Source organism: Taudactylus pleione, unplaced genomic scaffold (genome assembly GCF_031769625.1).
Source record: "Taudactylus pleione unplaced genomic scaffold, aTauple2 ptg000768l, whole genome shotgun sequence".
NCBI lineage: Eukaryota > Metazoa > Chordata > Amphibia > Anura > Myobatrachidae > Taudactylus > Taudactylus pleione.
The window spans coordinates 1,002,178-1,027,958 of record NW_028285170.1 but is presented as its reverse complement, the minus strand read 5'-3'; the positions used below and the strand labels follow the sequence as shown (position 1 = coordinate 1,027,958).

The 25,781-nt window shown below is 45.3% G+C and overlaps 1 protein-coding gene across 2 annotated transcripts; it reads left to right on the top strand.

The window, feature by feature from the left end:
• Window positions 1-61: 61 nt before the first annotated feature.
• On the top strand, window positions 62-25,310 carry LOC148476847 (uncharacterized). 2 transcript variants are annotated; one of them, XM_088457551.1, is made up of 5 exons: window positions 62-78; window positions 5,398-5,506; window positions 6,345-6,423; window positions 6,540-6,631; window positions 22,291-25,310. In XM_088457551.1, exons 4-5 carry the CDS (start codon window positions 6,571-6,573, stop codon window positions 23,706-23,708), a joined length of 1,479 nt encoding a protein of 492 aa, XP_088313677.1. In that variant the 5' UTR covers window positions 62-78; window positions 5,398-5,506; window positions 6,345-6,423; window positions 6,540-6,570; the 3' UTR covers window positions 23,709-25,310. The 2 variants fall into 2 exon arrangements, with proteins under 2 accessions (XP_088313677.1, XP_088313676.1); XM_088457550.1 differs by lacking the exons at window positions 62-78; window positions 5,398-5,506; window positions 6,345-6,423; window positions 6,540-6,631 and adding an exon at window positions 7,932-8,245.
• Window positions 25,311-25,781: the final 471 nt, after the last annotated feature.

Genomic DNA, 25,781 nt, shown 5'->3' with positions numbered 1-25,781 from the left:
GAGAGGAGAACGCGGACGGGACAATATGAGGAGGAGGAGACACGGCCTGAGCTGCTGCTGCCCCCGTCATACATGTACGTATGTGTTATATGTGTGTGACCTGGGGGCTGTGTGTGACCTGTACATAGGACACACACTGTATACTGTCTGTCTCACTCTTACTGTAATACATCATATATATACCATTTCCCCCCCAATGTTGGGGTCCCCCCTATTTGTTACTAGCTCTGGTACTCCCAAAATCAGGGGGAGAGATGGGGGTTCCCCCCTGCACCATGAATTGCCCCTGGGGGCTGCCGGAACCATACAGGAACCCCCCTCCTCCACCATGATACCAGGCCAGTTGGCTCTAGGACTGGTTTTCCCAGGTATGACCGGCAGTCACAAAGCCTCCACCATTAGGTAAATACCCTAACGCTAACCCCTAACCCTCCCTCCTTCCCCGGTGCCTGACCCTAACCTCCCCTCCCTTACTGACTAACCCTGACCCTCCCCCTAACCCTCCCTCCCCGGTGCCTAACCCTCCCTCCCTGGTGCCTAACCCTGACCCTCCCTCCCTGGTGCCTAACCCTGACCCTCCCCCTAACTCTCCCTCCCCGGTGCCTGAACCTAACCTCCCCTCCTCCCTTACTGCCTAACCCTCCCTCCCTGGTGCCTGAACCTAACCTCCCCTCCTCCCTTACTGCCTAACCCTCCCCCTAACCCTACCTCCCTGGTGCCTGAACCTAACCTCCCCTCCTCCCTTACTGCCTAACCCTCCCTCCCCGGTGCCTGACCCTAACCCTCCCTCCCTGGTGCCTAACCCTGACCCTCCCCCTAACCCTCCCTTCCCGGTACCTGAACCTAACCTCCCCTCCTCCCTTACTGCCTAACCCTCCCCCTAACCCTCCCTCTCCGGTGCCTGACCCTAACCCTCCCTCCCTGGTGCCTAACCCTGACCCTCCCCCTAACCCTCCCTTCCCGGTGCCTGAACCTAACCTCCCCTCCTCCCTTACTGCCTAACCCTCCCTCCCTGGTGCCTGAACCTAACCTCCCCTCCTCCCTTACTGCCTAACCCTCCCCCTAACCCTCCCTCCCTGGTGCCTGAACCTAACCTCCCCTCCTCCCTTACTGTCTGACCCTCCCCCTAACCCTCCCTCCCCGGTGCCTGAACCTAACCTCCCCTCCTCCCTTACTGTCTAACCCTCCCCCTAACCCTCCCTCCCCGGTGCCTGAACCTAACCTCCCCTCCTCCCTTACTGCCTAACCCTTCCCCTAACCCTCCCTCCCTGGTGCCTGAACCTAACCTCCCCTCCTCCCTTACTGCCTAACCCTCCCCCTAACCCAAACTCCCCGGTGCCTGAACCTAACCTCCCCTCCTCCCTTACTGCCTAACCCTCCCTCCCCGGTGCCTGACCCTAACCCTCCCTCCCTGGTGCCTGAACCTAACCTCCCCTCCTCCCTTACTGCCTAACCCTTCCCCTAACCCTCCCTCCCTGGTGCCTGAACCTAACCTCCCCTCCTCCCTTACTGCCTAACCCTCCCCCTAACCCTAACTCCCCGGTGCCTGAACCAACCTCGCCTCCTCCCTTAGTGCCTAACCCTGACCCTTCCCCTAATACTTACCTTCGGGATGCCGGCAGTCGGGATTCTGGAGCCCGTATTTGGACCGTCGGGATCCTGCACCCTGGGATGCGGATTACCTCACGTCAATGTACATCGACCCAGGTTTATACTATGTGTGACAGCAAACGACCCGGGACGAATGTCCCAGGCCCACGACCCTGCTCTGTACTAGGGTCAGGGACTGAGACCTGGGAAATTCACGGGTTAATCGGTGTGCGAGGTGTATAACAGCGCCGACCATCGACTGGCACGCGCCCGCTATCATCATAGTGTACGTAATCCCTGCACTGGCACTGATGGCGAGGATGGCAGCACTACCATACGGGTCTTATGGGCGAAAACAATAAGGACTGATCGGGGTACTGAGAATCCCCCTACTTCATAGCAGCGCCTGCCGCAATCTGACGTCCTCAGGGTACAGGCAGGTCTATATAACAGCTGATCTTTTGGGCAAAATGAATGCACTGGCTGAAAGATCTATATATATATCTATATGTAATTGCTTATTGTCTGCTTGAAAAATCCCTTTGGAGTGCTGCCTGTATATTGTATTGTGAGGATCCCTTGGATGTGCACCCGGGTACATGATAATATATAGGAGTGCCGGTCTATAGTCAATGATACATACATACACTGGCTAATTCATTTTTCTATGCATTGCATTATGGGAGTGATGATTTCAGTCTGTTCTATGGTAAATTAGTTCTGCCTTTTGAATTATTGTATTTTAACATCAGCGTAACTTTAGTATTTGGTCGCTTTGCGTTGGTTTATTACATTTCCTTTGTGGTTTGGTTTTTACGGCGCTGGGTGTTGAGTTTTTTTGACAAATTACCTATTTCCACAATTCCCATCCCCCTGAATTACCAGATGAGGTGGGAGAGGGCCAATTGGGCCCCTGTAGCCTAATGACACTTTCTCATTGCATCTGGTGCTGGTGATGGTCATAGTCCAAATGGTCAGTGTAATGGCGGGTACATATCGGGCATATCGTCCATTGCAGGCATGGGCAACCTGCGGCTCTCCAGCTGTTGTGAAACTACAAGTCCCAGCATGCCCTGCCACAGTTTTGTTATTAGAAAATGCTAAAACAGTTGCAGGGCATGCTGGGACTTGTAGTTTCACAACAGCTGGAGAGCCAGAGGTTGGCCAGGCCTGGTCTAGTGCATCCTCAATGTCACTAATGCTGCGCTCTCCCATGCATTGTCAGCGATATCTCCAGTCAGACCTGCATGCTCTTTGCTCTGGTGCTTCTAGCACACTCTGGTCTGTATCTCAGCACTTTGTTGCATCAGCTGAGTGTGCTAGAGGCACCAGAGCAGAGAGCGACACCCCAGGCAGGAAAGAGGAACTGCACGGGCTGTGACAGGTGCAGGGTGCTAGAATGAACACTACGGGGGTCAATCCAATTAGGTGCAAATTGCGAGTTGCTATTTTCTCTTCGAATTTGCATAGCAAATTCATTTTGCACTCCAATTAGCAACTCGTACTGATCAGTCAGACTGAATTCACATCTTTCCACTCGCACCTCCCTGAGGGTGAGAGATGGGAAGGAAAATCTTTATCTTAAGGTTAAATTGTTGGGATATTTTGCTGAACCCCTTGGACCCCCCCTAATGACTAATTAAGCAATTGGAAGTTTCCAGTCAGCTTAATTATTAGTCCAATAATTGCATGTAATTTTTTGAGGTACAAAAAAAAAAATTCCTCAAATTACCCCAAAATCAACTTTTTCGTTATTTTAGGCACCCCAAATTTAATTACAATAATTTTTTAATTGAAAAATTATTTATTATTTTTTCAATTTTTCAAGATGCCTTCAAAGTACCCCAAAATCACATTTTTTTTCTTACTTTTTTTTTGCATTTTTCGTTTCATTCGTTTGAGATTAAACAAAAAAGTTTGTTTTTTTATCAGTTTCTTGCATTTAAAAAATAAAAATCAGCCATTTGACACCATTTAAAAACCTACAGTACCTTCCTAATGCTCACAAACAGCCCACTATATGGTCCTTCTAACAAAATTATATACATTTTGCGGGGTCCAGGATGGTCTCCCCACTTTTTCATGCACTTCTCTCAAATCTCATTTGGCAGTCAAATCATACCCCTCCGCTGCGAGCACCACAAATAGCCATTATTAATTGGATCGGAGAATTCTTGGGCGCTCGCTTCGATGAGAAGTCTGTGAGTTTCAAGAAACAAACTCACTACTCGCAATTCGCACCTCGTTGGATTGACCCCTATGTATGTTTGATGGCTGAGCTCCTCTCCATGCTATTTTGAATGCTGTATCAGTGAGCATATAATTTGTAGTATTACTTAGTACATTTGGGGTAATATTATAAATGGTCACATATAGGAGAGGTAAGTGCTATATAAAGTACTATGGGCCTTATTTATAAATGAGTTTTATAATACACGAGGGATAAAAACTCGTTTCCTATGACAATGTTACTCCAACCAACCAGCTCCTTACTGTTATCTGTTTGAAAAATGACAGTTGGGAGCTGATTGGCTGGATCATCATTTATCTTACGCAGCGAGTTCTTTCACTCGTGAATGATAAAACTCATCCTATATTAGAAAAATAGGTTCAGGAACTCCTGGGAGGGGGAGAGGCATTGATGGGCGGAGCTGTGAATAATGTGGGTGGAGCTACAGAGGGGTGGGGCATCAATTGGGGCATAAAACCATTTTTCTTTTTAAACAGAGTTTGGGCTGTGGCGGTGTTGTTATAACTCTCACTGTCTCCTCCCATCTGTCCCTGATGACATAATCTCCTATTCTGACTTATCCTTTCCTCTGCCCTTTTTACCCCTTCTCCGTGTCCCTTTTGACTTCTCTCTCCATTTGCCCCACCCCGTCCCCACTCCTAATGACCTCAATCTCTTTCCTCCACTTTTCCTAACTAAGGTCTCTGTTCGCTGCTTTTGTCCCATGTCTTCCCCCATACTGTACCCTCTTCCTGACTCCATCATCTCCTCTAGGTGAGCTCTCCTTGTCAGTCCGATAGTGCTCTCTCCCTGATGACTCCTCTTTGTCACCCCAATTGCCCCTGATGACCCCTTGTTCTTGAAGAGGAGGGGGGACAGATCATGGGTGCTGGGGCCCGGAAAGGAGTCAGCACAAAGAATAGGAGGACGGGGAAAGAGGGGGACAGAGCAGAGAAAGACAGCCCCAGCCGATGGCCCAGACGGGTGGCACCACTGGCCCACACACTATGTGCAGCTGCAGACATGGACATGGCTGACTGCTGGGAGGAAACAGAGACTGCTGTCTGGGTGCAGCTGCTCGCATTGTGACAGAGCGGCCAGGAAGCATCCTCTGCCTTCCTCCCGCAGTCAGCCATGTGCAGGCATAGCGCGGCTGCGGATGGCCCTGAATCAGTAAAATTGTATTGGCGAGGGGGGCCGTTGGCAGGACCATGTGCAGCCAGCCGTGTTCTGCAAGATGGCTGCCGACCCAGTCAGTAGCACAGTAGTCAGAGACAAGATGTCCTGCTGGCGAGCAACAGGTAGGAGATCCCCCAGCTCATGGTGCGCTGTAGTATACTGCTAGCATACTTTAAAAAAAAAATTATTATGCGGTTCTGGACCGCCGCTCCAGATGGCGTAATTTTTTTACATGAACTTCCAAAACGACTCTACGGTACAAATATATAACCCTGGCTATATACAGTCCACGATTTTCATATTATCTCCTAAAGTAGACTTCTAATTTACATTTTATTGATGTCTCTCATTAAACAGGGTTACACAGTAGTCAGAAGACATTTGTGTTTCCTTCACAGCTGTGCCTCCTTCACAGTGCCTCCACCTCAATCACTAATACATGAGCGATACAATGACCAGAAGATCCTGGAACTCACCAAAAAGATCATTCAGCTGCTGACTGGAGAGGTGACTGCTGGGAATGGGACATTATACAGTAACACCAGGGGATGTGTCTGGGTGATGACTGGAGAGGTGACTGCTGGGAATGGGACATTATACAGTAACACCAGGGGATGTGTCTGGGTGATGACTGGAGAGGTGACTGCTGGGAATAGGACATTATACAGTAACACCAGGGGATGTGTCTGGGTGATGACTGGAGAGGTGACTGCTGGGAATGGGACATTATACAGTAACACCAGGGGATGTGTCTGGGGGATGACTGGAGAGGTGACTGCTGGGAATGGAACATTATACAGTAACACCAGGGGATGTGTCTGAGAGGTGACTGCTGGGAATGGGACATTATACAGTAACACCAGGGGATGTGTCTTGGTGATGACTGGAGATGTGACTGCTGGCAATGGGACATTATACAGTAACACCAGGGGATGTGTCTGGGTGATGACTGGAGAGGTGATTGCTGGGAATGGGACATTATACAGTAACACCAGGGGATGTGTCTGGGTGATGACTGGAGAGGTGATTGCTGGGAAGGGGACATTATACAGTAACACCAGGGGATGTGTCTGGGTGATGACTGGAGAGGTGATTGCTGGGAATGGGACATTATACAGTAACACCAGGGGATGTGTCTGGGTGATGACTGGAGAGGTGATTTCTGGGAATGGGACATTATACAGTAACACCAGGGGATGTGTCTGGGTGATGACTGGAGAGGTGATTGCTGGGAATGGAACATTATACAGTAACACCAGGGGATGTGTCTGGGTGATGACTGTATCATTGTGTGTGTCAGGTTCCTATAAGGTGTCAGTATGTCACTGTCTATGTCTCCATGCAGGAGGGGGAGTATATAGAGGAACACAAGGGTTTGTACAAGGACGTGATGATGGAGAATCACTGGCCCCTCACATCACTGGGTAAGAGGAGAATGTAATTTATGTGCGGGGAGAGCAGGTGTGTAGGCCCAAATAGACATACATCATGTGATAATCACATATATACAATGTACTCAGTCACTGTGTGTCTCCTACAGATTGACCCAGTAACAAAAATATCCCAGAGAGATGTCCTCTACATTCACAGGATTGTACAGAGGAGAATCACAGGACCCCACAGGAGCATCAGGTAATATAGGTTCTTCCCAATGACCACAAAAACCAAAGTGACTTTTCATTAATTGACCTGTATTTATTAATTATTCTGCATCTAATTGATATTTTAACATGCTGATATTATACTATTTATTCTCAAATAATGTACTCAGACATTATTAAGGTATTGTTTTCTGTGAAATTTACAATGAAGATCTGACTGATATTAAGGCAGAAGATATAGAGAGGGAAGAAGAGACGTATGTGACTGATATGAAGGCAGAAGATATAGAGGGAGAAGAGACGTATGTGACTGATATGAAGGCAGAAGATATAGAGAGAGAAGAAAAGACGTATGTGACAGAAATGAAGGCAGAAGATATAGACGGAGAAGAAGAGATGTATGTGACTTATATGAAGGCAAAAGATCTAGAGGGAGAAGAAGAGCCGAATGTGACTGATATGAAGGCAGAAGATACAGAGGGAGAAGAAGAGACGTATGTGACTGATATGAAGGCAGAAGATATAGAGGGAGAAGAAGACACGTATGTGACTGATATGAAGGCAGAAGATATAGAGGGAGAAGAAGAGACGTATGTGACTAATAATAAGGCAGAAGATATAGAGGGAGAAGAAGAGACGTATGTGACTGATATGAAGGCAGAAGATACAGAGGGAGAAGAAGAGACGTATGTGACTGATATGAAGGCAGAAGATATAGAGGGAGAAGAAGATACGTATGTGACTGATATGAAGGCAGAAGATATAGAGGGAGAAGAAGAGACGTATGTGACTGATATGAAGGCAGAAGATATAGAGAGAGAAGAAAAGACGTATGTGACAGAAATGAAGGCAGAAGATATAGACGGAGAAGAAGAGATGTATGTGACTTATATGAAGGCAAAAGATCTAGAGGGAGAAGAAGAGCCGAATGTGACTGATATGAAGGCAGAAGATACAGAGGGAGAAGAAGAGACGTATGTGACTGATAATAAGGCAGAAGATATAGAGGGAGAAGAAGAGACGTATGTGACTGATATGAGGGCAGAAGATACTGAGGGAGAAGAAGAGACGTATGTGACTGATATGAAGGCAGAAGATATAGAGGGAGAAGAAGATACGTATGTGACTGATATGAAGGCAGAAGATATAGAGGGAGAAGAAGAGACGTATGTGACTGATATAAAGGCAGAAGATATAGAGGGAGAAGAAGAGACGTATGTGACTGATATAAAGGCAGAAGATATAGAGGGAGAAGAAGAGACGTATGTGACTGATATAAAGGCAGAAGATATAGAGGGAGAAGAGACGTATGTGACTGATATGAAAGCAGAAGATATAGAGGGAGAAGAAAAGACGTATGTGACTGATATGAAGCCAGAAGATATAGAGGGAGAAGAAGAGACATATGTGACTGATATGAAGGCAGAAGATATAAATAAACAAGAAGAGACTTATTTTAAGACAGAAGCTACCGAGGGAGAAGAAGAGATAAATGTTTCTGTTATGAAGACAGAAAATACAGAGGAGGAAGAAGAGATAAATGTGAGTGATGATAATAAAGCAGAACATACAGAGGGAGAAGAGATGTATGCAAGAGGTGATCAGCAGTTCAAGGAGGATGAAATCCCTACAGATATCAACACAGGTAATCAGCACTTATATTTTTGCAGAAAAATGTCACATTCGCTTTGCTCAGTCACTACAGCAATCTCTTCTGCACCATCCTCTTCCAGTACCAACTATAGAGTGAAAAGTACCTGGACAGTGAGGAGTCAGGAGCCATCAGCCCCTATTATACTCCTGCTCTCCCCCTCACATCATGTCACTGTGTGTCACCAGCCCAGAGATCTGACCAGTCTCCTCCCCACACTCTGGTTCATCTCATACATCTGGAGCCATCAGCCCCTATTATACTCCTGCTCTCCCCCTCACATCATGTCACTGTGTGTTACCAGCCCAGAGATATGACCAGTCTCCTCCCCACACTCTCTGGTGTATCTCATACATCAGGAGCCATCAGCCCCTATTATACTCCTGCTCTCCTCCTCACATCATGTCACTGTGTGTTACCAGCCGAGATCTGACCAGTCTCCTCCCCACACTCTCTGGTGTATCTCATCCATCAGGAGCCATCAGCCCCTATTATATTCCTCTCCTCCTCACATCATGTCACTGTGTGTTACCAGCCCAGAGATCTGACCAGTCTCCTCCCCACACTCTCTGGTGTATCTCATACATCAGGAGCCATCAGCGCCTATTCTACTCCTGCTCTCCCCCTCACATCATGTCACTGTGTGTTACCAGCCCAGAGATCTGACCAGTCTCCTCCCCACACTCTCTGGTGTATCTCATACATCAGGAGCCATCAGCCCCTATTATACTCCTGCTCTCCTCCTCACATCATGTCACTGTGTGTTACCAGCCCAGAGATCTGACCAGTCTCCTCCCCACACTCTCTGGTGTATCTCATACATCTGGAGCCATCAGCCCCTATCATACTCCTGCTCTCCCCCTCACATCATGTCACTGTGTGTTACCGGCCCAGAGATCTGACCAGTCTCCTCCCCACACTCTCTGGTGTATCTCATACATCTGGAGCCATCAGCCCCTATTATACTCCTGCTCTCCCCCTCACATCATGTCACTGTATGTTACCAGCCCAGACATCTGTCCAGTCTCCTCCTCACACTCTCTTGTATCTCATACATCAGTAGAAGGGATGTCAGCATGATCCTACCTGTGTTCAGGGCCATAAAGAGCTGCGCCAAATCACTGGCTAATCACTTGAGGTGTAGCCATGCCCCTTATGATTTTAAATTTAAAAAAAAGGAAAAATATTAATTTTGTAGTGGTGCGCTGTGAGCCCCTCAACTCTGCGAAAAGCCAGGGGGAGGCGTGATCACCCCCCCCCCCCTTCCCCCCTACAGGCACAAGAGGCTGCTGCAACGTGTGCTTGGCTGGTGTGAGGTAAGAGGGAGGGGAGCCCGGCCACACCAGCAAGCCTGGGTCTGGGTAATTAGTACCCGGTCCCACCCCTCTGCGCCCATACCTGTGTTCTACCACATGTGAGATTATCCTCTTGAATAATAATACCATACTAGTTCATTCTTTATATGTGTATACTAATACTGCTATACTAAAGCAGAATAAGAGGCGATTCCCCTTTCCCTAAGATCATACTACACACATGACTTTATATTGCATTCTTGTGTAGCAGAGTGGGCCAACAGTAATGTGTCTGTGTGATGCTCTTACAAAATGTGCACCAACCCTCCACTATATTAGAGGGACCATCATCTAAAATTACAGACTAGTGTAAAAAACTAGCAATAAGGTCAAAACGGCTGCAAACGGATATCCCTGAGTACTAAGACTCCACCTTACTAGAGGTGCCATCTTCTAGAGATGGACGTCTTAGGACTCCAGATATACATTTTATTACATAGTATTTACACTGGTTTCTATTTTTAGTTGAAGGTCACAGTGTAGAATAACTTAGGCTTGTTATTATTGTATATAACCCTGAGGAAGTCCTACGGACCACACTGGTGGTTAGGACGAAACGCGTTTTATAGACTGATGGAGACATTTGTCGGTGTCTATTATGTTCAATGTTTTTGAAAAGATTTTTCAAATAAGTGAATGATATATTTTAATCATATTACGTTTGGATTTATCTTGTTTTTCCAGTTATTTTGGGTGCACTAGAGTGAACATTTTCACCATTCTTGTGAGATGATCATATGACATGTTTATTTTAGGGACGGGACCACGTGGTTATGGCACATTTCCCTCTGGATGTACTGGTGATTTTATCTGGACAATATTGCACAAATACAGTGCATCCGGAAAGTATTCACAGCGCTTCACTTTTTCCACATTTTGTTATGTTACAGCCTTACTCCAAAATGTAATAAATTCATTTTTGTCCTCAAAATTCTACAATACCCTATAATGACAACATGTAAATAGTTTTTTTGAGATTTTTGCAGAGTTACCAAAAAAAACTTAAGAAATCACATGTACGTAAGTATTTACAGCCTTTGCCATGAAGCTCAAAATTGAGCTGAGGTGCATCCAGTTTTCACTGGTCATTTTTGAGATGTTCCAACAGCTTAATTGGAGTCCACCTGTGGTAAATTCAGTTGATTTTGAAAGGCATAAACCTGTCTGTATAAGGTTTCACACTTGACAGTGCATGTCAGAGCACAAACCAAGCATGAAGTCCAAGGAATTGTCTGTAGACCTCCGAGACAGGATTGTCTCGAGGCACAAATCTGGGGAAGGGTACTGAAAAATATCTGCTGCTTTGAAGGTCCCAATGAGCACTGTGGCCTCCATCATCTGTAAATGGAAGAAGTTCGGAACCACCAGGACTCTTCCTAGAGTTGGCCGGCCGTCTAAACTGAGCAATCGGGGGAGAAGGGCCCTAGTCAGGGAGGTGACCAAGAATGCGATGGTCACTCTGTCAGAGCTATAGCATTCCTTTGTGGAGAAAGGAGAACCTTCCAGAAGGACAACCATCTCTGCAGCAATCCACCAATCAGGCCTGTATGGTAGAGTGACCAGACGGAAGCCACTCCTTAGTAAAAAGCACATGGCAGCCCACCTGGAGATTGCCAAAATGCACCTGAAGGCCTCTCAGACCATGAGAAACAAATTTCTCTGATGAGACAAAGATTGAACTCTTTGGCGTGAATGCCAGGCGTTATGTTTGGAGGAAACCAGGCACCGCTCATCACCAGGCCAATACCATCCCTACAGTGAAGCATGGTGGTGGCAGCATCATGCTGTGGGGATATTTTTCAGCGGCAGGAAATGGGAGACTAGTCAGAATAGAGGGAAAGATGAATGCAGCAATGTACAGAGACATCCTGGATGAAAATCTGCTCCAGAGCGCTCTAGACCTCAGACTGGGGCGACGGTTCATCTTTCAGCAGGAAAACGACCCTAAGCACACAGCTAAGATATGAAAGGAGTGCCTTCAGGACAACTCTGTGAATGTCCTTGAGTGGCCCAGCCAGAGCCCAGACTTGAATCCAATTGAACATCTCTGGAGAGATCTGAAAATGGCTGTGCACCAACGCTTCCCATCTAACCTGATGGAGCTTGAGAGGTGCTGCAAAGAGGAATGGGTGAAACTGCCCAAAGATAGGTGTGCCAAGCTTGTGGCATCATATTCAAAAAGACTTGAGGCTGTAATTGCTGCCAAAGGTGCATCAACAAAGTATTGAGCAAAGGCTGTGACTACTTATGTACATGTGATTTCTTAGGTTTTTTTTTTTCATTACATTTACAAAAATCCCCAAAAAACTTTTTACATGTTGTCATTATGGGGTATTGTGTGTAGAATTTTGAAGACAAAAATGAATTTATTCCATTTTGGAGTAAGGCTGTAACATAACAAAATGTGGAAAAAGTGAAGCGCTGTGAATACTTTCCGGATGCACTGTATATACATATAGACACACACATATAGTAATGTATGTGAGGCTTGGTCTTTTTGGGACATTGCATGACAACTGCAGATGGAGTAAGAAGGCGCTTATTAATTATCTTGGAAGAGCAAAGCTTGATTTGTAGCACATTTGCAGTATGGGTCTGGGGCATGCACAGATTCCCGACCCTTGGGATTTGCAATCAGACTCAAAGTACCTGATCGGGTTGTGCTATATATGCTGCAACCCATGTGACCCATGACCGTACGCTCCGTCTTGACCATAGAGGACCATTTCCGGCTTCTATATCCAAGCAGAATTACTGCTACCATTTTTCCTTTTTCTGATCAACTAGTGGATCATTTGGAGGTAGCATGGAAAACTCCTGGAAAGCGTTACAGGTGCAAAGACGCCTGTCTCACGCGTATCCATTTGCTGGGGAGTATTTTGCCACATGGGAATCTCCATCTGTGGTGGATTCACATGTCACGTGCTTGGTCAAGAGCGCGACTTTGCCTATGCCTTCCATATCGTCCTTAGGACACTACAGGTAGGAGGGTGGAAAGTTGCCTGAAGTTTATATATTCCCTGTCGGGTGCGGTGGCCAGGTCGGCTATAGCTTTCTGCTGGGTAGCCAGAGCTATGGAGTCCTTGGCAGACTCCCTGGAGGAGTCCCTGTCTTCAGACGCTAATAGCGACCATGTGACTCTGGTGGGCAATGTTCGTGATTCAGCCGCATATATTAATGAGGCTGATTTGGATGTTACTCTCCTATCTTCAAGGGGGTCGGCGGCCGCAATTGCGGCTCGCCGTACTTTGTAGCTCTGCTCCTGGAGAGCAGATGCAAACTCTAAGGAGGGTTTGCCTTATAATGGTAAAGTTCAGTTCGACAGCATGCCTGCTTTCTGCGTCCATGCCTGCCGGGTCAAGAACTGTGTCCTTTCGGCCCTTTAGGGACCAAGGTAAGGTTTAAAAGAGTCAGTCAGACTGGCAAGTCCAAGAGACAGGCTTGGAGCGCAAGGCGTCCCGACATGCTGAGGACCTGACTAGTCTGACAAAGCCTTGCAGGCCCAGAAAGCAGTACATTCCTGGCTACAAGCAGGAGTCATTGTACCTGTCCCAATGTCGCAAAGGTGACAGGGATATTATTCAAACCTCTTTCTGGTGCTCATAGCACCTATCCTCAATCTCAAGTCCCTGAACAAAGTCTTCGGGGTACCTCGATTCAGGATGGAAACCCTACGCTCCATGATACTGGCAATGGAACTGGGGAATTTATGGTATCCCTGGATGTCCAGGATACATACCTGCATATCCCGATTGCATCTTCGCACCAGCGGTTTCTCAGACTAGCTACAGTACCAGTCAAAAGTTTGGACACACCTTCTCATTCAATGGTTTTTGTTTATTTAAATTATTTTTAACGTAGTAGATTAATGACATCAAAACTATGAAAGAACACATATGGAACTATGTTGTAAACAAAAAAGTGTTAAACAAATCAAAATATGTTTTATATTTTAGATTCCTAAAAGTAGCCACCTTTTGCTTGGATGACTGCTTTGCACACTCTTGGCATTCTCTCAGTCAGCTTCATGAGGTAGTTTCCTGGAATGCTTTTGAATTAACAGATGTGCCTTGTCAAGAGTCAATCTGTGGAATTACTTGCCTTCTTAATGTGTTTGAGACCATCAGTTGTGTTGTGCAGAGGTAGGGTTAGTACACAGTGGACACCACTATTAGACTACTGTTGTAATCCATATTATGGCACCAACCACTCAACTCAGTAAAGAGAAATGACAGTCCATCATTACTTTAAGACATGAAGGTCAGTCGATACAGAAAATTTCAAGAACTTTGAATGTATCCTCAAGTGCCATTGCAAAAACTATCAAACGCTATGATGAAACTGGCTCTCATGAGGACCGCCCCAAGAAAGGAAGACCAAGAGTTACCTCTGCTGCAGAGGATGTTCATTAGGGTTACCAGCCTCAGAAACTGCTACTCAACAGCACCTCAGATTAGAGACCACATAGTCTTCACAGAGTTCGAGTAGCAGATAAATCTCAACATCAACTGTTCAGAGGAGACTGTGTGAATCAGGCCTTCATGGTTGTATTGCTGTGAAGAAGTCACTACTGAGGATGAACAACAAGAAGAAGAGAATTGTTTGGGCCAAGAAATACAAGGAATGGACATTATACCAGTGGAAATCTGTACTTTTGGTCTGATGAGTCCAAAATTTAGATTTTTGGTTCCAACCGCCGTGTCTTTGTGAGACGCAGAGAAGGTGAGCAGATGGTTTCTGCATGTGTGGTTCCCACTGTGAAGCAAGGCAGGAGGAGGTGTGATGGTGTGGGGGTGCTTTTCTGCTGACACTGTTGGTGATTTATTCAAAATTCAAGGCACACTTAACCAGCATGGCTACCACAGCATTCTGCAGCGCCATGCTGGTTTGCGCTTACTGGGACCATCATTTGTTTTTCAACAAGACAATGACCCCAAACACACCTCCAGGCTATGAAAGGGCTACTTGACCAAGAAGGAAAGTGATGGAGTGCTGTGTCAGATGACCTGGCCTCCACAATCACCCGACCTAAACCCAATTGAGCTGGTTTAGGATGAGTTGGACCACAGAGTGAAGGAAAAGCCACCAACAAGTGCTCAGCAACTCTGGGAACTCCTTCAAGACTGTTGGAAAACCATTCCAGGAGACTACTTCATGAAGCTGATTGAGAGTATGCCAAGAGTGTGCAAAGCTGTCATACAAGCAAAAGGGGGCTACTTTGAGGAATCTAAAATATAAAACATATTTTGATTTTGTTTAACACTTTTATTTACAATATAATTCCATATGTGTTCTTTCATAGTTTTGATGTCTTCAGTATTAATCTACTATGTTGAAAATTATTTAAATAAACAAAAACCATTGAATGAGAAGGTGTGTCCAAACTTTTGACTGGTACTGTATATGGCAACAACATTCCAGTTTCGGGCTTTACCTTTTGGCCTCTCAACGGCCCCTTGGGTGTTTACCAAGAGTATGGTGGTAATGGCATTCCATCTGAGACTACAAGGGATCCGCCTATTACCTTACCTGGATGATCTCTTGCTGCTGGCAGTATCTCCAGAGGTACTTCTCCACCACCGGCAGCTTACCATTTCGGTGCTCCAGTCGCACGGGTGGCTGATTAATTGGAAGAAGTCCTCATTGACTCCATCTCAGAGAATGTTCCACGTGGGAGCCCTCTTGGATTCACAACAGCAACGGATCTTTTTGACACCAGACAAGATCTTTGTTTTTCAGATGCAAATATGCAAATGTCTCCAGGGTAGCAAGGTGTTCATTCACCCAGCAATGCAACTACTGGGATCCATGGTATCGACCTTTGTCATGGTGGAGTATGCCCAGTTTAATTTGCGACCTCTGTCAATTTTCATTCCCGGAGTCCTCAATTGGGAAGCGGACTTCCTCAGCCATCACGACATGCATCCTGGGGAATGGTCTCTTCTCCAGAGTTGTTTCTACTCCTAGTGGAAAGGTGGGGCCTTCCAGACGGTAGTCCTCGTGGCCTTCCGACACTATTGCAAACTGCCAGTGTACGGGTCCAGACCAGACGCTCTCCTTGTAGAAGCTCTGTCAGTCAAGTGGACCTTCCAATTTGTGTACCTCTTTGCTCCGGTGTCCCTTCTTCCTCGAATACTTCGAAAGTTCAAGCTGGAATGTGGCACTATCCTGCTGTTGGCTCCAGTGTGGCCCACAGGGCACTGGTATTTAGATTTTCAGAGTCTCTCCATCGACACTCTGTTGCTGTTACCTCAACATCTGGACCTGTTGTCTCAGGATCCTTGTTTTTACCCGGACCTGGGTTGTCTATCTTTGATGGCTTGGCTCTTGAGACATTTCTCCTAAGGTCGAAAGGTTTTTCCAGCTCTGCGGTTAACACCATGCTCAGAGCTTGGAAACCGGCTTCTACAGGTTTTACCACAGGGTGTGGCATACCTACTTTAAATGGTGTCGCCTTAGGGGGTCGATCCCCAGGTGTTTCGGATATCCAGGGTTCTGGCTTTCCTATAGACGGGCTTAGATCAGGGTTTTTGCCTTGCCTCCTTAAAAGTGCATGTCTCTGCACTGTCAGTGTGGTTTCTACATAGGATTGCTCCGCTTCCTGAATTTCGCACCTTTAGGCAGGGTGTCCTTCGCATTCAGCCTCCCTTTGTCCCTCCAATAGCTCCTTGGAATTTGGCTGTGGTCCTTAGGGCTCTCCAAGGACCTCCATTTGAACCTCTGGGCTCAGTGGACTTCAAGTGGCTTGCAGTGAAGACTGTGTTTCTTCTGGCTGTTACTTCGGCCAGAAGCGTATCAGATTTGGGGGTTCTCTTCTGTCGCCCTCCTTTTCTAATTTTTCACCGGGACAGGGCAGAACTTCGCCCTGGTTTCCTTCCTAAGGTGGTGTCTAGTTTCCACATTAATTAGGATATTATAGTACTGGCCTTTAAGTCACCAGACCGTTCAGCAGGTGAGGCCTCATTGGATGTGGTACGGGTTCTATGGATTTACGTGGACCCTACCAGTTCCCTTCGGAAGTTGGGCTCTTTGTTTGTCCTCTACGGTTTCCACAAGAAGGGTTGGCCTGCCAATAAGCAAACTTTGGCAAGGTGGATTTGCATGGCGATCTCTGAGGCTTACACTCTGGAGGGCATTCCAGTGCTGCCCTCTGTTTCTGCTCACTGTACAGGGTCTGTGGGTCCTTCATGGGCAGCTCCCCGCGGTCCTCTGTCCATATTTTTGTATGGTATTATGCTTTTGATACCTTCGCCTCTCAGGATACTTCCTTTGGGCGGTGGATTCTCCTTTTTGCACAGGAACGTCCCCACCCTTAAAGTGATTGCTTTGTGACATCCCTGTGGATCCCTAAGGACCCTGAAGTAGAAAAGAAGATATATGGTGTGAGAATGTGATTCTTGAGTGTTCCAGACTTCTTCTTTCTCTCTTATTTTCTCCTCCTCTGGCCTTTGGCTTACTACTAAACTGAGGAGCTTCTGGCTGGGAGGCAGGGTATAGAGGGGAAGCCAGGTGCATCCTGGGAAGAAAAAATTAACTATGTGGTGCCCAGATGCCTCTGCCATCACGATACCCCAAGGTATCCCTGTGGATCCTAAGGACCTCATAGATAGAGAGATAACAAAGGTAGGTTCTTACCATATCTCTTCTTTTTATTTTACTTTACTGTAATGGGGTCTATCCACTAGGCGACCTGAAAGACTGAACGACTAGCGTTCAGACCTTCAGGTCGCTGAGGTGCAGTGCCAGCACTGAACGGTGTTCACTGAACATCATTCAGTGCAGAGACTGACCTCCTATCTCTGAACATGCGGAACCTGACGATCGTCATCAGGTTGACGGGCATGTTCAGTAGATAGTCGGGGTCGGCAAGGACCCAGAGTGCACGCGCATCGCTGGTCCTTCCTGGCTATCCATTACACAACTTTCTGTACATTGTGACCAAAACCTCCTGGTTTTAATTGGATCGTGCAAAAAGTTTTGTAATGGATAGGCCCCTTAACATAGCAAGCAGTACTAGACAGTCTTCTGGACGTCTGTGCTGCTGCTCCATCATCCCTCTTGCACACCGGGACTCGGCGGGGCATCGAGCGGGACCTGGTTAGCGTGGCTCCTCTGTCCCCAGACTGCAGCTGGGACGCAAGGGGACAGGTAAGGCGGGCAGTCTCGCCTCCGGTCTCTGGAGACAGACCAGAGGCGCCGATGCGGACACAGGTCCATCCGGGACTCCAATAGACCACAAGGGCATACATTACTTGTGCATAGAGTCCAGGGAACCGGTGGATAAAGGGCCTGATTCAGACCCACTCGCAAGCGGCTTTCCGCTCGCAAGTGGGTCGATGTTGTGCACTGCGCATGCACACGACGGCGGGAGCTCCGTCGTGCGCATGCGCCAGACGTGACGAGCGAAGGACTTTCCTTCGCTCGTTGTGTCTGATCAAAGGGGGCGTGCTGTCGATGTTGATTGACAGCACGCCCCCTTTGGTGGGCGTACCGGGGGCGTGCCTCCCTGACGGGGGCGTTCTCAAGGGAACGCCTACCGTCAGAAGCCGGCCCCACTGACATCACTAGTGATGTCAGTGGGAGTGATTTTGGCTCTGATAGAGCCAAAATCACTCAGGGCCTTGTGGTTGAGAAACTCAACCGCAGGCTCCGGCTCGCAGTGGCGATGGTCAAGACCAGCGCGGCCATCAACCTGCACGCTCGTACAGGCTGTGGGTGGTGACCCACAGCTATATGAGCCTCCAGGAGGACGCTCCATATTAATGGAGGACGGCCCTCATTCAGAGTGTGCGCTCTGCTCAGAACGTACGGCTCTGAATGAGGGCCAATGTCAGCACAGGGGCTGACATTAACCACCGGTTCTCCTTTCCTCTTGCCTGGACCTGCCTTGTTCTGCCTTGGTGAGATGTTTAGTGAAACTGACCTGCAACGTTCTTTTGAACAGAAAAGGATTGGCGTGCTGCGCTGGAGATGAGCATCTCAGTTAGGGAAATAGATTAGGTTATGTGTACAGCATCAAAGGCTGGACTGAGCGCTAGCGTCAATGTATGTTAATAAAATAATTAGGTAAACATAAGCACAAAATTCAGCATCAACAGTATATATGGTTAAAAAGTGGGTATTATGGCCACTATGTGTATATTGTTAATGTTTATAGCCTTTTAGGGCTTTATGGGTGCGGTGATAGGAGGTCCAGTGTCCGCTTTTCAGAGGGTTCTTCACCCTGTTGGGGTTGAAGGTATCCCTATCCCTACCTCCCCCTACCTGAGGTCGGCATTCCTCCTTTCCCTGCAGTCACCGATATGTGGCTGGGACCCGGTCGTATAGTCGCGGCACTTTGTGATGTCAGATACCGTTATATTCACGAGAGTCTCGCTTCCTCCAGCTAGTATTCTCTCGCACTGTCCACGGTTAAACCAGCGCATTTCACATTCGTTGGGATGCTTTTTCAAGGATATTTGCTGTCATTTTTTTAGGTCTTTGAATAAAAAACTTTATTTAGAATTGGGAATGACTGGAACCTGAAGTGCCCTGTTATAGCAGCAACCTCATGTTCCTATAAGCCATATTTAAAAACTATATACTGCTGTGCTTTATTTTGACAAAATAAAATATAAATCAAAGGATAAATACAAAATAGGCGATAAAAGAAGAGAATGAGAGATCACTGAAGTTAAAATGTTATGTGTTGTGAACGTGTTTGCAATTGTGTTAAAATTATGTTAAAAAGGCTTTGAGGTCAATGTCTATATTGAGACCATTAGACTCCGACATTAGTAACTGGTATATCCATTTCGTTTCATTCTTCTTGAGAGTTAACCAGATCTTCTCTCCAGTGGGGTATATCTTTCTGCATACCAACAAATTTTTGCCCTTTTGGAGCTCTGTTATGGTGTTCTGCAAAATGTGCTGAAAGGCTGTGGGTTTTCAGTCCTTTTTGTATATTATACAGATGTTCGGATATTCTTGTTTTTATTTTTGTCTGGCCAACATATTGGGTGCCACGTGGGCATTCCAATAAGTATATTTCTCCCTCAGTGTCACAAGACATACAGTTCTTGATTTTAAATTCTTTTTTTGTGATACTTGAATGGAAAATTTGAGCTGGTTTCATGGTTGATGTTTGGTTTTTACAGCCTGGCAGAAGTAGTGTGGGGAGGAAGCTTTGTATTGAATTTCTTGCTTTCTGTACATGATTTTTGATTGTGTTGGTGAACTTTTTTTCAGGTCTTCATCCAATAATAAGACATCCAATGGTTATTCAGGATTTTCTCAATTTCTTTATGGTTCCCATTGTATTGTGTGATAAAAATGGATTGTGTTTCTGTTTGTTGTTGGTTTTTGATTTGTAGTTAGTAATTTTCTTCTATTTTTGAGATCTTGTCTATTTGTTGTAATGCTGTTTCTTTGTAGCCCTTTTGGATAAATTTTTTCTTCATTTCTCTGGTTTGTTACATGAAGATATGGTCTTCTGTACAGTTTCGTCTTACGCGTCGGAATTGTCCTCCTGGAATATTTACCCATTGTCTATGATGATTACTGTTGTATGCCAACATATTGTTTCCATTCACTTTCTTGATATGGGGTCTTGTTTGGATACTGTTTTCTTTTATGTAAATTTCAAGATCCAGAAATACCACCGGTGGTTGTGAATTCCAGATTTAGAGAATTACTGTTCATGTAAATGAGAAATTCCTACAGTTCTTCATGGGACCCATTCCAGCCGAAAAACAGATCATCTATATACCTCTGCCAATTCCAAATTTTATCTATGTAGATAAAGCAATGAGACCAGCATCTATGCTTTTTATTGTATTTCATGGGGCTTATATAAGCTAGAAGTTTTTTTTATAGTCTTGAATCATTTTTTTAATATATATTTTCTGCCTTTGTAAATTATTATTAAATTGATATTATTCATTTGCAAACAACATGGGTGCTTCTTGATTTCTCACTGCCCTACCATATGCATGATACTCGGTAATGCCGGCACACCCATGCTTGCCTCCGGTACTGCGCCCCGTGCCCACCAATTACCTTTCCCAGTCAGGAAAGGAATAAATATATAGCATCTATGGCAGCACTCAGGACGACTTGTAAAATATATATACTGTATATATAGAGTAACAGAAGCACTAGTAAAGTACTAAATGGCAAATATATTTCTCCAAGGTTTCTAACCCTATGTATTTTAAACCCTCAGGAAATGTCTGTTTATGCTTAATGAGAGTTTTGGGCTTTAAGGAAAGATGGATAATGGGTCCTGTGGGTGTGGATGTGAGAGTGAAGGGAGGGCTCCATCCACAAGGCCAGTTAATCTTTTCCGGCCTTCAGCCTGAGAGCAGGCTAATTAGTGCCTGCAGCTGTGAGAGGCTCATATAAGCTGTGTCAGGGTTTGGCTCCTGTACTACTTGTAAGTAATGTGCATATGCCTATGTTTGTGGTGAGGGAAATAGGCCCTACCACTTTGAGAGAGGGAATCTGTTTAGTGGCCAGATGGGCTAGGATTTATTTTTATATTTTCCACTTTATACTGCACAATAAAAACTAACTGAAGCTAGCTTGCACGAAAACCCTGGACTGGTGTGCTGTTACCTGACTGCTGTGTATTTGGAGGTTCCATTTACCCCAGGAGTGGGACCTCCTACCCCAATCTTATTACAATAGATAGAGCTATATAGCTAGACAAAGTTAGATAAATGTACATATTTTATATATATATATATATATATATGTAGCAATGAGCCTGGCACTCGAGTAATACATGCAGCTGTGGGGTGCCCTCCTAATAAGTCAACAGTATTCCATAGTCCTAAATAAAGGAACAGGCGGCACTCCCATACAAAGTACAAAAAAGTGCTGTATTCAATATATCATGCTGACAATTTACAGATACATCAACGTTTCAAGGCTTGACGCCTTTTTGTCAGGATGCGTCACTACAAGTGCAAATAAAGGCCTTTATTTGCACTTGTAGTGACGCATCCTGACGAAAAGGCGTCAAGCCTTGAAACGTTGATGTATCTGTAAATTGTCACCATGATATATTGAATTCAGCACTTTTTTGTACTTTGTATGGGAGTGCCGCCTGTTCCTTTATTTAGGACTATGGAATAATAAATAAATATATATATTTATCTTTATCAGCAGTTTTTTTGCTTTGTTTTCACTTTTTGTGGAACTATCACTATTCCTCATTGGAGCTACCAGCTATTTTTTTCCGTATACTTTAATATACAAATTTTCTATTAAATTAATATATAGGATATATTACATCCTTAATCAATTAGTATTTACACATTTTTTATTTATGTCTGCCTTTTTTTTCTTATGTCAAAGGAAATGACAGCCTCATAAAGAAGTATGGCCTAAATACTGAGGTGAGGGATTGACCTTTCACCCTTAGCCTATAACTTGGGAACCGGGTGAAAGTTCCCTTGGGCATTATCTAGGGCTGGCCGGCTCCTGGGCTAGTAAAAAGAACCTAGAGTGCTAGGGGTCTGCTCTATTTAGTAAGGTTTGTTTCTTCTCCTATATTATGTTTATGAGTGTGAACGGTAGAAGCCCAAAGTGTTCCTCATGATGTTGTACTAAGCACAAACCTATGGGAATAGGGGTGAGATTAATATTTATTAATTATGCCTTTGCTGTGGGATACTTGGATAACTATTTTATTTCTACCAGATGGACCGAATACAAGGAAGACCTCGGAAGGACATCTTGTTTGGTGTCCAGATTTTAAATTAGAAGATAACCTCACACAAGGATCTCCAGAAGAAAATTACATAACCCTAAATATACATCCATCACTTTTTAGTGCAGATATATCATCTGATCCCTCTATTCTTGAGGAATGTACTTCTGGTAACTCACATATTGCTGCACATAGTACAGATCATAGCGGTGATACAGTCACTTCTGAGTGTGGGACATGTTTTACACCAAAATCAGCTCTTGTTAGACATCAGATAAGTCACACAGGTGAGAAGCCATTTCCATGTTCTGAGTGTGGGAAATGTTTTACACATAAATCAGCTCTTGTTACACATGTGAGAAGTCACACAGGTGAGAAACCATTTCCATGTTCTGAGTGTGGGAAAAATTTTACACAGAAATCTTATCTTGTTATACATCAGAGATGTCACACAGGTGAGAAACCATTTCCATGTTCTGAGTGTGGGAAATATTTTACACAGAAATCAGATCTTGTTACACATAAGAGAATTCATACAGGTGAGAAACCATTTCAGTGTTCTGAGTGTGGGAAATGTTTTAAAAGGAAATCAGAGCTTGTTATACATCAGAGAAGTCACACAGGTGAGAGGCCATTTCCATGTTCTGAGTGTGGGAAATGTTTTACACATAAATCAGCTCTTGTTACACATGTGAGATGTCACACAGGTGAGAAACCATTTCCATGCTCTGAGTGTGGGAAAAATTTTACACAGAAATCAGATCTTGTTATACACAAGATAATTCATATAGGTGAGAAACCATTTCAGTGTTCTGAGTGTGGGAAATGTTTTAAAAGGAAATCACATCTTGTTACACATCAGATAAGTCACACAGGTGAGAAACCATTTCCATGTTCTGAGTGTGGGAATTGTTTTACAAAGAAATCAGCTCTTGTTACACATGTGAAAAGTCACACAGGTGAGAAGCCATTTCCATGCTCTGAGTGTGGGAAATGTTTTACACAGAAATCGGATCTTGTAAAACATGAGAGAATTCATACAGGTGAGAAACCATTTCCATGTTCTGAGTGTGGGAAATATTTTACACAGAAATCATATCTTGTTACACATCAGAGATTTCACACAGGTGAAAAACCATTTCCATGTTCTGAGTGTGGGAAATGTTTTACACATAAATCAACTCTTGTTACACATGTGAGAAGTCACACAGGTGAGAAACCATTTCAGTGTTCGGAGTGTGGGAAATGTTTTACAAGAAAATCAGCTCTTGTTACACATGAGAGAAGTCACACAGGTGAGAAACCATTTCCATGCTCTGAATGTGGGAAATATTTTATAAAGAAATCAAATCTTGTTAGACATCAGATAAGTCATACAAATGAGAGGCCATTTCCATGCTCTGAATAGGGATGGACATCAGAGCTTGGTGTCGATTGATTGCCAAGCTTCTGTCATCAAATCATGCAATACGATAGCTACTAGCTATCGCATCATAACCATTGGTGGTTAAACCTTGCATAGAAAAAAACAGCTGCAATAGTCATAGAAACTAAGCTGCAGAACCCACTTTTGGGTGTCCTCGGCTTAATTCAGACACTCTATGGATGGGCATCGGAGACAGCAGCAGATAGCTGGCAACTGTCGCAAAACCCTCTTTTCATTGGAAAAGAGTACTTTAAACGGATCAGGAACATTGATGGTTGGTAACTATTTGTTTCTGATATCCATCCCTAGTTCTTAGTGTGAGAAGTGTTTTATACAGAAACCACCTCTTGTTACACATCAGGGAATTCATAGAGGTGAGAAACCAGTTACATGCTATGAGTCAGTGGCGGATCCAGGGGAGGGCGATCAGGGTGATCGCCCCCCCTAGCAGGGTCCATCCTTGATTATGTTTCAACAATGCTGCTGCACTCCTGCACTGAAATGGTTAAGGTCCCACTCCTCCCTTTAGCTGTACACACACCCGGAGCCTTTCATCTGCAGACAGTTCATCAGTCTTTTTGCATGGTCAGGCTGCCGGTGTGCTGAGAATGGAGGTGGTGGGGGAGGGCTACAGTATCTGGAGTTATTTTTTTGTGCAGCCAGCTCCCAGCCTATAACTGGGCTAAGGGCACACAGCTCCTGCACAAGCCAGGCACCGAGTGCTGGGGGGCTTTTGCCGAGATCCTGGGGTAGGGGGCTGCTGAAAGTTCAGCTCACGGAGCTGCAGTTTGCAGAGTAGGACATGTAATAGCAGCAGTAGCCTATTGTGATCCTGTCCCCTCCCTGGCCACACTACATCCTCTCTAGTGTGCACACCAGGCAGCATGTACTCCCTGCCCCTTCTCACCCAGGTAAGTGGCTGCAAATCTGGGCACTCAGCCCTGGCTGGCACATGGCTATTGGCACCTTCCAGCTCCTACTTTCAGCAGGGTCTGGTGCTGTGTCCCGGGCATTGTGCAGGGGAAACTGGCTGCACATTTCTGGAGGAGAGATGCCAAGGGATGGGTACCCTGCAGTGTGCCAGGCAGCTCTGTTATTGTTCTTACTGTAGCCTGTGAGTTTGTATAGATGCATTTAGCACACTTGCATTATACATGGTCAGACTCACACAGGACAGAATGTACTAATGCTAAAATGTGGTCAAAACTCCAAAATGTGTAGTTTTTGGAGTTTTGACTGCATTTCCCATATGTACAAAATTCCAGAAAATGTAACTTTCCGGCGCATGTGCCCGATAGGCTGCTAGGCAACACCATCTATAGATGGCGTTGCCTATAGAAGCCTATGGGCTTCTTTCAGCAGAAATCCGCAGTAGGATTCTCCTTTTCCTCAAATGTGCTGGCCGTCTGTAAGAAACCTGAAAGTCGTAACTTCGCATTGGGACAGCTCTTAACGTCAGAGCTGTCCTGTACATAAGTAATCATGCATGCGGCGTTAACAAATGCTGGTATGCATGCGATATGGGGAGAGATGCACATGATACATCTCACCTACAGTGTATACATGTGATACATCCCGCCACTTAACGGGAACATACCAGCATTAACGCCTGTATGCACCTAGAAATGCAAATAGAATCGTAAAGGACAGCTCTCTGTCCTTTGCGGTAGAGGGACTTTTGGGTTTATGACCCTGGAGTCCTTCTGCAGGGGGTGCTGGTAGGGATCTGATTGGATCTCTCACGGATGCAAATGTAAAGAGAAGCCCATAGTCCACCAGGTCCAAGGATACATTCCTGAGCTAGGTACAAATGGAAATGTGGTCTAAACGATGTTTTGTCTGTATTTTTTCCCTTAGTACATCCCACCCATATAGAAATTGGAATTATCAATGTGACTGACAAACTAAAAAAAAAAAACCTGTAAAGGAGAGGAGTAGGTACCAGAAAGGGGAGGAGTCAGGATAGATCACTAAATCACCCCCCCTAAAAAAGTCTAGATCCGCCCCTGCTCTGAGTGGGGGAAATGTTACCCTAGTAATTAGTGTGGTTATAGA